The 12,719-nt window shown below is 38.2% G+C and overlaps 2 protein-coding genes across 5 annotated transcripts in view; both read right to left on the bottom strand.

Moving 5' to 3' along the window:
- Positions 1–2,463, bottom strand: part of gas2l1 (growth arrest specific 2 like 1) — a 33,722-nt gene extending 31,259 nt beyond the window's left edge. The window contains exon 1 of the mRNA XM_039659505.2: positions 754–2,463. The gene's annotated coding sequence lies outside the window, so the exon portion shown is untranslated. The remainder of the gene's footprint in view (positions 1–753) is intronic.
- Positions 2,464–2,599: 136 nt separating this feature from the next.
- On the bottom strand, positions 2,600–12,581 carry ewsr1b (EWS RNA-binding protein 1b). Of its 4 annotated transcripts, none has more exons than XM_039658572.2 (16): positions 12,465–12,581; positions 10,211–10,247; positions 10,079–10,130; positions 9,821–9,989; positions 8,668–8,851; positions 7,294–7,544; positions 7,075–7,183; positions 5,366–5,403; positions 4,906–4,938; positions 4,647–4,759; positions 4,233–4,362; positions 3,958–4,068; positions 3,744–3,867; positions 3,336–3,433; positions 3,031–3,241; positions 2,600–2,932 (listed from the first exon to the last, which is right to left on the bottom strand). In XM_039658572.2, the coding sequence occupies exons 1-16, from the start codon at positions 12,478–12,480 to the stop codon at positions 2,896–2,898; spliced, it is 1,713 nt and encodes a 570-aa protein (XP_039514506.1). In that variant the 5' UTR covers positions 12,481–12,581; the 3' UTR covers positions 2,600–2,895. The 4 variants fall into 4 exon arrangements, with proteins under 4 accessions (XP_039514506.1, XP_039514505.1, XP_039514502.2 ...); XM_039658571.2 differs by having other exon boundaries at positions 9,821–9,992; positions 12,465–12,558; XM_039658568.2 differs by lacking the exon at positions 5,366–5,403 and having other exon boundaries at positions 9,821–9,992.
- Positions 12,582–12,719: the final 138 nt, after the last annotated feature.

The raw sequence follows: 12,719 nt of genomic DNA, 5'->3' as shown, positions 1-12,719 counted from the left end.
TACTGAATTAAACACTGATTTGTTAAAATACTACATTAAATAATATGCACGCACCGCTTATTAGCTTAAGCCTCCACTAAGAAAAATAGTCAAATCATGTTGAAAACAATCGGTCTAGCAACAAGACGAACACAGCATTATTATTACAATATATATTTCTAACAGCAATTCAATTAGTTTTTACGGTGAAAGTTAGCAAACACATTTAGCTTCAGTTAATGTTAGCCTCTAACGTTACGTTACTAACTTTACCTTTTCGTTGTTCCTCCGACCAACATTTTCATTTTGTTGCTTTAACTCAACTTCTAGTCTGCGCACAAACATTTTATATGCTTTCCATATATATTTAAATGAATACTGAAGACACCTGTGACCAATTTAGTCATGATTTGGTAGTGGTAGCCTAGTGCCTTTAAATTCGCAAGAAGCACAAACTGGCGATTCACATCGCGGAACAATCTTGGAGGCGAGCAAGTAGCGCCGGTATGTTTGCCGTATAAAAAGAACTGCAATTGATCAAATATTTGTGATGACATACGTGTAATTTGGTGTTATAAACTTCATAAAAAACGCAATACCGCAATCTTGCTCATGTTAAAGAAATATATTTCTCCTCAAACAAAAATAAGAAATACTAAGCATTTTTGCTCCATTGCTCAAGAACGTCAGTGTTTCTTGCCCAACTTTATTCAAGGCTGTCAAATTAAATGAATGTGGCTATGCAACAAGCTCTGTTCTTGTTTGGCTCCAAACCTTTAGTCCAGGCTCACTCACACACTTCTCTGCCAATGGTCTTGGTCATCAGCAAATGAAAGGGACCACTCTGAATAGTCAGACAAAAGACAGACATCATCATGATGTTAATCAGAGTTCATTTGTCTCCTTTAAACAATCAGTTCAATAACTGTAGGACAACTGAAAGGCTGTCTTCAGAAACTCAACTCTTAACAACTAGCCTACCAGACAAGCCAAAGTCAAACTAGTGCAGCTGCAAATGAGAAGGCAAAATAAAGTTTAGAGCAGTAGTATTTGAAATAGAAGCATCTAAATGTCATGTTGAATGTGTCTCCTTAATATATTGTGAAGTAGCCTAATGGTAATGCTAGTGGATCAGAAATGGAAGACTCAAATGTCATTCAGAGTCACTTTTGCTTGGATGTTTTAGCCGTAAGTCACAAATCATGCCAACTGCAGATTTAAATCACTCCCACTTTCTTCTAAATTTAACAACAGAGAACAGACCAACAATATAAGACATTACAACTGCCTTTTACACATTGTTCAGCTTTTCTCCAAACTTTCTCATCTGCATGATCCCATGACATAATTAGCATCAGAGATCCTACTAAATGGTAATGTTTTTCTATCCCTTTGTTTTACTTCCTGCTCTTGTAGTTGAAGTCAGGCAGCGTGCTCTTCAATGGCTCAGGCCGGACCACTACAGTGTGTCATTATTCCAACAGCAGCCGCAGCCAAAAGGAGGCCCTTGTTTTGATTTGAAATTCGTTGGTTGTTCCTTTAAGAGAGCTAGACGGAGGGGAGGACACACAGCAAGAGAAGGAATGAGATCATTCTTCAAGGCCTGGATGAATCAGCTTTTCTGTGAACACACACAAAACCAGTTCATTCCACATCTCTCCAGCAAGTGAGCATTTGGCTCTCAGATGTTCATTAAAAAGGGTGTCAGTCAGTCACACAGTGAAGTGCGATTATGCCATTCTATGCATTAAGTTTATGAATGAGAATTATCTTTGCTCAATTCAATTTGAGCATGATTTAATGAACTTACGGATTTTGCAAGAAGTCTCTTAAGTTGGTATAAACTTAAGAGACTTCTTGCAAAAGAAGTCATCCTGTCAGCTCCTGCCAACACTTCAATTAACAAGAGAAATGTTTCAAGAAGGTTCTTGTAAAAAAAATTTAACAGTCCCAAGCTTTACAGGTGACAATAGTTTCATTTTATAAAACCTTTAAAAGCCAGAAGAGAAAACAAACTAGTATTGCTCGCAATTGTTTTAATGGTAATATTCCGTACAACTAGGATTGGACAGCTTAATGTTTATATTCCTCTAATAATTAACTTTGACACTACAGTAACAGCACATACTTCTGAAAAATGTATGCATATAGACTATAAAATGGGTGGAGGGGGTTACCAGTGCTCAAACCAGCAACGTTTAAATCCACTTAAAATTTATCAAGACGCTGTAATGGAGGCTGGTATCATTGTAATTTGTAATCAACGCCAAATTAACACGATCTATGTTCGTACTCATCAGATAAATCTCTCATGTACATGGTAGGCCTGAAAACTTGTGAAACTAGAACAAATGAGACGCCTAATGGCTAAAGTCTGAATTGCACCCAGTCATGTGGGTCTAGTGCAAGTTATTACAATTTGCACAACAGCTACAGATCTTGCCGTTTTGAAGCGTTCTTTAAGAATAGCTTCAGGGGTTTAAGCACAGAGCAACACAAGGTAATGAATTCATTAAAGACATGAATAGATCGCATGCATAAAGATTTTTAATTGCAGGCAACTTAAGTACACACAAACCCCAATATGAAAAAAAGGGATCCCAAAACATGGCAAAACAACCGGAGGTGGAAAAGTTTATTTTTAAAAAAATTGATCAAAGTACATAGTTACATAGAGAGACATGTAAGACAGACATCACCAAAAAAAGGTGACTACAGGGCAACTGAGTATTTTAAAAAGGCTGGGGGACCATTATAGCATACAAAAAAAAGCAACCAAAAGGTTTAACTAAAACCACTGTTGTACTGAAATTAAAAATAAGAAAAGCAAAAAAAAAAAAAGATAACCATATAAATATGGAATCATAAATAAAAAGGACTTTTAAAATTGTTTTCCTCTATGCTTGACGCATTAACTCAGTAGGGTCTGTCTCTGCGCTCCTGACGGTGATCCCTGTTGGAAGAATAAAAGAAAAAGTATGTATATGAAGCATCACAAGGACTAAAGCATTTCACATTCATCCTGCTATACTCACAGTAAGTGATGCTCACCTCATATCCATCTTGCCTGGTGGTCCCATGCCTCTCCTGCCCCCTCGGTCCATGGGAGGACCACCCCTGCTACCTCCTCTGAATCCACCCCTGTCCATTCCTCCACGGCCTCTAAAGCCTCCGCGATCTCCTACCCAGCCTCCACGCATGCCTCCTGGTCCACCACGATCCATTCCCCTGCCGCCCCTCATTCCTCCTCTACCACGATCACCTTACACATTTATACAAATCACGTTTTTCTGTTACACAACTCAAATCTCATCACAAGTGACAGCTGACGGGGAAGACTGTTAATCTGAGTGTACCTGAAATAGGGAAGGGAGGAGCTCCAAGGCCTTCGGGTTTTGGAGCTTTACATTGGTTACACTCCATTCTCCAGGAGAAGTTCTGATTGCCACATCCACTGTAACGAGATTTGAGAGGCAAACAAGTCAGAAACAGACATTAAATTTCTGTTAAGCATAAATACGTTTTTATGCTTAAACAGCAGGTTCCATGTATTGCAAATTTGACCTCAGTTTGGTTGCTTAAAGGGATACTTCAGGATTTAGCATTAAGCTTTGCATCAGTAGAAAACCAGTACTATTTTCAAATCACCATGCTTCCAATTTCAAAAATAATTTCACATTTCTACTATATGAATGACCAATATTAAATATACACATTCATCTTCCCAGAGGTAAAGTATCCCTTTAAAGATGCACATCACTCACGGATTGGGACATTCCCAGTCTCCAGCTCTCTTCTGTGTGTTGCCTCCTGGAGGACCATTCCAGCCCATTCCACCCCGAGGGCCACCACGAGGGGGGAAACCACCTCTCTCTCCTCTTCCCATACCTGCATGCACAAAAATTAATCACAGTATAGAAGCACATGAAGGATCCACTTGAAGGATACCTATAAGGATTTACAGACAAAGTTTTATACCTCCACGGTCCATCCCAGGGCCACCTCTCATTGGCATTCCTCTCATACCCCCCATCATGGGCTTTCGGCGAGCCATAGAGACCTTTAACCTCCGGCCCTGGAATTCCTTACCTGTCATAAGAGGAACAGAAAAATGTGATGAGAGATTGACTGAAACTGGCAGACTAATGTGAACAAAACGTACACATTAATTGGTGATATGAAAAAGGTCTGTATAAGTTCAAGTTTATATAAATAACATTGAGAGGTATCTAAAAATAATTAGAAAAACCAACCATCGAAGTATTCAACAGCTGCTTTGGCAATAGCAGGTTCTTCATATGACAGTGTGGCATCTCCCTTTGGTTTGCCAGAATCTTTATCCGTGTAGATGTTTATGGCTGGTTGATTTAAACGCCGATTTATCTATGAGAGAAACAAAATATCAAAAAGGACTTTAAATAATTGAGTGCTGCAACAAATTGACAAAAGCTGATATTATTCAGAATAAACCATTTAAATGAGGGATGGACAGTCCTTACAGAGTTTAGCTCAATCATTAAACATCTGCCTGTAATTTTCAAACAATCCTTTAAACTTGTAAGGTTTTTTTCAGGTATGTTTGATTTGGGATTGAGCTAAACTCTGCAGGACAGTGTCCCTCCAGGAGTAGAGTGGCCCATCCCCGATCTAGATACACAGCTGCTTACCCGTATTGGTCCACAGTGCTTGAAGAAGTCGGCCATCTCGGGTAAAGTGGCATTCTCAGTGAGACCTGTGATATAGATGGTGCTGTTCTCAGAGTCCTGCTCTCCTGGATGCCCTGTGCATTTGTAGGAGAGAAGCTGATTTAACACAAACACCACTTGTTTCAATAAAATCATGCAAGAGTCTTTATCTTTTGATAAATTTAATGCATCCTTGCTGAATTGACTCATTTCAAGAATTGTGAAAGGTTACAATGCATACCCATGTCACGATCCATTCCACCTCTCATGGCTCCTGGGATACCATGGATCAAAGAAAAAAGAAAAGAAATGCTATTATACAATGTCACAACTTAAAAAGGCAAACCTGACAACCTGTCAAGACCAGAAAAAAAAAATGCCCACAATATAAAATTCATTGAAAAGATGTGACCATTTTCAGGATTACCCTTGACCACAACATTCTCAGAATGAAATGGGAATAATAAAATGCAGAATTAAAAAAAAAAAAAAAAAGACGCTTCAGTCAAAGGACACGTCTCAACTTTTGAAGAAATCCAAATATATACACCAAATATAAACCATCAGGACACAGCATTTATTTTTTGGGGCAAAAAAAAAGTGGCACACCAAATGGAAGATTTTTAAGGACACATTAGGCGTGAATGGCCTCTACATTAACTCGAGTGGACTAGCCAATGGAATACGCTTTAGGAACTTACCACCAGGCTTATTGAAGCCCCCTCTGTCTCCAGCGATGCTAAACATGAAGATATGAAGGCGATATTCCTTTTAGTCTCCAACCATAGGACTTGAGTAGGAAATGAACACAACATCTCCCTCTAACTTTGCTAGGGCCTCATGTAATAATATACAGTGTATTTTACAAACTAATGGGGCATCATGACTTCTGTAATATCTTTCAATGGCATTTAACAGTTTGGTTACAATAATGTAAAACAATATCCACACAAAACCAGAAATACATTGAATTTTGTAAACCTTTGGTAAATTAAGTTAGCTTTGTTCTGGGCTGCAACCAATATAATATGATTGAGACAATTTTTAAAAACAGCAATCCTGTTAGCTGGAAAAAAATCCCTTTAGCCATTTCAACCCAAATTAAACCAATAAAATGTCAGCTCTGAACACTATTTATAAAAAAAATTAATAAAAAAACACATTAAAATATATAGTTCAAATGACAAATGTTTACAAAGTATGATCAAATTATGAAAGGAAAAATCTCAAATATGCTGACAAAACAAAAAATCTAAAGATTTGCTAAACAACAACAAAAAAAAATAATCCTAAATCAAGAAAGTTCCCCATGGTTCTTTGAGCTGTCGCCTTTGAAATGGAAAAAGGTACTTAGAATAAGTACTGCTGTTCTTACATCGATCTCTGATACCTGCAGCGTATAAATGTGACAAAGAATGTTAAAACAAGACCTTTGAAATGAGAAAACAGTTCACAAATACAAAAATATTTAAGTACATGAAAATGTATAAGTTTAAATATCAGAAATGTGTATAGTAGCATGCTCACCGTCCCCTGAAACATCAATTCAATTGGAAAAGAAATTCAAAGTGTTAATTTTCCTTTTTTTTGTTTGTTTTAGTCAGCGATTCCTTTTTTGGAATTTAAAAAAAAAAAAACCTGAAAAGGCCTCAAAGAACAGTTCGTTTATCCATAAAGGATATCATTGTATGCGCCCATTAAATATCCAAAGGTTACTCCATTTTCTTTAAAATATCCATTTTCCCAATGCTGAACCAACTCTTTTATACACTGACCTGTTTGAAACTTGATTACTTTCAATTCAGAATTTAAAACCCAGTAAATAAGGATAACCCCATAATCGTGTGCCACTGTCTGCTGAGATAAAATTCCAGTTAACGACCAATTTCTTTAAGACTTTTTTTTTTACTTTCCCCATTCAAACTCAACAGCAAAGATCCTCATTCAGCCTGTTAAAACCAAAATGTAAATTTAGTAGGCAGCTTGCACTATTGCAACAAAGAAATTGAATGTGTAATAAAATACCTCGCAACCAAACATAACCTCAAATCTTTGATAAGCCGCCACACTTGAAATAACCGTGTTTAAAGAAAAAGGCAAAGAACAATAAACTGAAGGGGGGGGGGGAAATAAAAATCCCAAATCCCTCAGTCTTAAAATAAGTACATATGGATTAAGTGACCCATCTTCAAAACTAGAATCGTAGGAATAACTACTAAAACGGGAGACCAAAATAAAACTGCAGGAATATCACTGTGATACCATAAAAAACCTCTACAAATCAAATGGTTGAATGAACTACACCTCCACTGTTGTAGATGCCTGCAAATACAAACCCTGCATGCAGCGATTGATTTCGCTCTGTGAAAAGCAATGAACAGTTAGTTACATAAAGAAAGCTTGAACTTACCCCATGCCTCCGCGGCCCATACCCCCACGCCCCCGATAACCATCTCTGCCCGGTTCTGGGTATCCACCCCGCTGTGATCCCGAGTAGCCTCCACCCTGACTGTAACTGTCTACAGAAGAGATCACACACAGTAAAGTATCTGGCCAATGAACTTAATCTGAGGAGCAAACAAAACAAAAAACAAGGGTAAAGTGGCACAACAGTGAAATTGGCCCTTACTATATGCACTTTGCTGGCTGTATTCATTCTGTGACGCACTCTGCTGGCCGTACTGAGGTTGTGCGTATGCACTGTTCCCCTGAGGGGGGTAAGCAGCGGGAGGGCCTTGCTGAGGTGGCTGTCCATAGCTGCTCTGCTGCTGCTGTCCATAGCCTGGCTGCTGAGCCTGGTACCCACCCTGAGGCTGAGAATAACCTCCAGCCTGAGAATAGGCACCTTGGTTGTAGGCCGGCTGGCTGCTTGCACTATAGCTGCAAGGCAAAAAAAAAAAAAAAATACGCGATTAAAATAAGAACATTGAAAATGTCTACACACTAGCATTCAGTGACAGTAGATACTTATATAAAAATCAATCTCACATTAGTTTTGCTGATATTTAGAGAAACTGCACTCGTAATATTTATTACTAAATAATATAAATAAAGCCTAAAATCACGTACTTCAGAATAAGCATGCACTCCCTGGGTGTGTGCGGGATGGGCTACACTCGTCAAAACAACAATTACAATATTACAGACGATATATAATCGTACACCCCTTGAATGAACTGCTGAAGCGCATGAACGCACACCTTGCATAGTAGTGCACTGAAGACCAATGGCCAATGAAATCAGATGACACAAAACTCACAAGGCAATTTCAAAAGCAAGCCTACTGCAATGACAGAAGGAAACCACGGCCGTGCGATTTTAGCGCATTGCTTTATAGCGGTGTGCCTTCTTTCCTCCCTAAGACCAAATGTAACATCTAAATAAACTAGATCAGTGATTTGATTACGTTGTATTGAAAGAGACTTGTTTTTCACAGGAATTCTACATTATGTGTGAAGCTCTAAGCTGTTCCTAATCACCTCTAACAGGGTGAATGGAATGTTGCTTGTAAATTAAGTTGTCAATTCATAATATTCATCACTATTTTTTTTTTCATATTAAGAGGTCTACTGCACAGCATTATTTGCACAGTCAAATTTGAGAAATTACAATAAATATTAATTATAATATAATTACTTATATTATGAGTGCCGCATGGGAACATTGTGATGCTTTTGCATCTTTTTAAAGCATGCTGGTCCCCATTCACTGACATAAGGAGTGGACTAGTGCAAGCGGGACATTTTTAATTTCCTCATTTGTGGTTAGAAAAGCAAACTGCATTAGAACACTAGGGCGAGTAATCGATAATTTTCATTTCCGGGTAAACGATGCCTTTCAACAGCCTCTGATCTTTCTTTTTCTACAGAAAAACAAAAAGGTATCCGCATGGGAACTGCATTCAAATTTAAGAACCATGCTGTAAGAACAGCATATGGAGATACTGCAGGAAGCTCCATAACAGCATTCTGTTATGTGCTGCTCTAGGAGTTGGTCCAGTTACCTCTGAGGAGCGGAGGCAGCAGCCTGCTGGTTGTAGCCAGAATAGGCTGGCTGGGCTGAGTATCCGGGCTGGGAGCCATAGGAGGCCTGCGTGGCAGGGGCCGCAGTGGAGCTGGTGTAGCTGCTCGCCCCATAACTCTGCGCAGGCTGATTATAAGTGCCTGGCTGAGCAGTTCCATATGCAGCTTAAAGAGAATGACTTAACATTAGTTGTGAGAATCATTTTCTACGTGCACCTGAATAAACAGCATGGCAATGTAGAGAACTGTGCATTAAAGGGATGCTCCACTTTTTCATATTAAACTGTTATTCTCTCAACTAAGATGAGTTGACGCATACCTCACGTCAATCGCAAGACACTTTGATGGCACTTAAATAAGCCCACTTCATTCAATAGGGGCCAAGCAGAGAAGCGACCAAACACATCCATGTTTTCCCTATTTAAATACAGTTACACAAGTAGTGTAACTCGACCAAGAATGGTGACAGAAAATAAAACGTTGCACTTTTTTAAGCGTGTAAAGTGTAGAACTATAATGTATGGCGGAATACCACAGCAAGTGATTGGGAGCACTTCGACTTGGCGCATATACTATGGACTCGACAGTAATATCATCACTCTGGAGAGGGAGAGAACTTTTCACGACTGATGATATTACCATACCGAGTCGAAGGGCTCAAGCACTTGCTGTGATATTCCGCCATACATTATAGTTATCCACTTTACACACTTAGAAAAGTGCAACGTTTTATTTTGTCACCATTCTTGGTCAATATACTTTACTCATGTAACTAATTAAATAGGGAAAACGTGGAGGTGTTTGGTCGCTTCTCTACTTGGCCCCTATTGAATGAACTGGGCTAAGATAAGTGTAATCAAAGTGCCTCACGCACCAGAGCGATTGAGTACACGCACTGAGACAGAGAGGTATGCATCAACTCATCTTAGTCAAGGGAACAGTTTAATATGAAAAAACGGTGGAGTATCCCTTTAAGAAAGCAGGAATGTCCAGGCCTAAATAAACGTCACCACACATTTAATTACTTTTTATATAAACCAATCATATAATACTAATGATATAACACAGTAATGCTCCAAACACTATCACTAACAAATATACTTGTATAATAGTGAATAAGATCTGCCTGCAGACCTGGCGCTGCTGCCGCCGCCGCCGTAGTTGTTGCTGCAGCCGCTTGTCCATACGAGGATGCATATGGCTGTTGTGCATACGCTCCAGCAGAGGGCGCTGCCTGACTGTAGGTGGACTCAGGAGCAGCAGCAGGTTGAGCATAAGAGCCATAATCCTGTTGGGAATAGCCCTGCTGCAAAAGAAAAAAAAAAAATTAACAATTTTCTTTTACACATATAAACACTATTTAGATATGAGCCAATCAGACTTTAGGCTTACCTGTGCAGTTTGTCCATAGCTCTGAGAAGGAGGGGCAGTGTATGAGCCATACCTGTGTACAAGATTATTATGATTTAGGCCTATTTATTTAAATAACAAATACATAATACAGTGTTTTAATTAAGAACTTACGACTGCTGTGCACCAGCCTGGTTGTAGCTGCTATAATCTACAGGGAAATAAATGACCAGAAAAGGTTAGATGTACAGAAAACACGGTTACAGCTGTATAACATCTGGTATTTTATTATAGTTCATTAACAATGGGAGATGCATGCACCACTTGAAATGATTGTTCACCAAAATAATAGAATTCTGTCATCACTTATTCTCAAGTTGTTCCAAACCTGTATGAAATTTGTGTTCTACTTAACACAAATAATTGTAATTTTGAAGAATGTGGGTAACCAAACAGATGATGGGCTCCGTTGACTTCTATTAGGTATGTGGACATTTCAAAAAATAGCGGCCGCCATTGTGTTCCAAATCTCTGTGCCGGATTTTCCCGAATCACTCTGAGCGGGTCTCCTAAAATGCGCTGTTTTCATTGACTTGCTGTGGGAATCCTTGATTATTTTTAGCCAATCACATCGTTAGCGTTTTCGACTGCACATTTGTTTTTTCTAGTCAGGCTGCATTTTCCTCCTGAAAGACGATTTCAAACAATACGGAAGAATTCAACTGTCAAGAAATTATTTTTACCCACTTTGGACACTTTCCAGAGGAAGGTAGACATGAAGAACATATGTTTGTGGTGTGCTGTACAAAATTTCGTGGCAATTTAAACTCCCCCTCTTTTTTTTGACTACTGCCACTGAACGTTACCTGCAGAAAAGCTGTCAAAATGCAGCGCGTCGTGTAGGCTACACTCAACATTTGTGTGGTCTCCTCCACTTTCTTTCCTCCACCAGCATTAGTATTGTTAACTCTATATTCTTACACAACTGGAAATAGCATGAATCAACCAAAATCCATCTTTTAAATTAAGGATATATAATTTTCCTTGAATTGTTGTTTTCCATTCAATTATTTGTATTTTCAACAACTGCTCATCAGAAAAATACTATAAAAGATAGGCCAAATCAGTCTTTACGTGTGTTAAAATCAAGTATTGATCCAAATAACTACATGAAACCCACGTTAGATCCAAATAACTATATGAAACCCATCTCCACAGAAAATTTCATTAAGATATCTTGAATATTGAGAAAGTTATGAGCATTTTTGTGAAAAAACAACTTGTTTTCGGTCACACTAAATTCTATTGTTTTCACCTTAGAAATGAGACAAAAATAGGTGCTGATTACTGAAATATAAAATGTTGTAACTTTCTTCATACTTGACATATTTACCTTTTTTTTTTTTTTTTGTAAACGGGGTACCCAGGTCTTTCCACATATGCTATCCATTTGTCTATTTGTTGAGTTTTAATTTTTTGTCCACATACCTACTTCTATAGTATTTTCCATACAGTGGAAGTCAATGGGGGTCCATAAACTGCTTGGTAACCCACATTCTTCAGAATATCTTTTGTGTTCAGCATAAGAAAGGAATAGCAAATCGTACTGGTTTGGAATAACTTGGATGAGTAAATTGCGAAAATTTCCATTTATGAGTGAACTATCCAAGCAAACAAACAAAAGGGAGTAACGTGTTACTGCTACCGCTGAATTTTAGACACTCATTTAGAACAAAGCTTAGGCCTATCAACAAGGCAGGGTTGGTTGTTTGACTTTGAAATATTAAAATATTCAAAAGAAACAGGAATCCTTGACACTGATTGAACAAGTTTACATTTTGGTTTAGAAAACGTGTGGTACATTTTTTAGAAAATTGTGCATTTGAACGTTTACATTTTAGCTTTTTAACTTTCTTAACGACGAAAAAAATGCATCAAAAACAAGACTTGCAAGAAACCAAATCTCGGGTGTCAGTTAATTTCGAATTACTTAGAAAAACAATATTGCAAACAACAAAACTAAACATTATGTTCGCCATGTTGGCTCCTCTCTCAATCCCGCTGTTTTTAAACCACGCCTGCTACGGTTTACGACGCACGAAACAACGAGCTCATATAAGCATTTAAAGAACAAGAAGACAAGTTAATATGAATATAAATTGACGTTATAAGGGATTTAGGCTCTTATCATACTATAAACTAAGTTTAAAAACCGGTTGATTCGCGTTTTCGATCCGCTAGCTTCAAACGACCGCCATGACCCAAAAAAACAAACTTTAGGCCGCATGCTCGAGGAATGTTGGTTATCCAAAAAACAATCTCAAATTCCAATTCATTTGTGGAAATCTACTTAAGTTGCGAGGATTTCAGTAACAAAGTACTGAAATACAATACATTTAAAGCAAGAAAAGAGGAAAAATACACTCACTCGTGACTGACGCCATCTTCCCGTTGGAGAACAGTATGCGTTGTGCGGGGAACTGAGCATCCGCAACGTGTGCGCGTGCGTGAAACCAAATGGAACGTACCAACACACCGATTGTAGAGGGTGGCAGGTATAAATCTGTTTTTAATTGTTATCATGAAATTTGCCTGATATTCTTTACAGTTGAGTCAAACAATTATTAAAATATATTAAACAGTTGTATATAGATTAACATATTATTCTATAAATATGAATCCC

The sequence above is a fragment of the Pimephales promelas genome, chromosome 4, assembly GCF_988280905.1.
Source record: "Pimephales promelas chromosome 4, fPimPro1.hap1.1, whole genome shotgun sequence".
NCBI classification, from domain to species: domain Eukaryota; kingdom Metazoa; phylum Chordata; class Actinopteri; order Cypriniformes; family Leuciscidae; genus Pimephales; species Pimephales promelas.
This window is presented reverse-complemented; position numbering and strand designations above follow the sequence as displayed.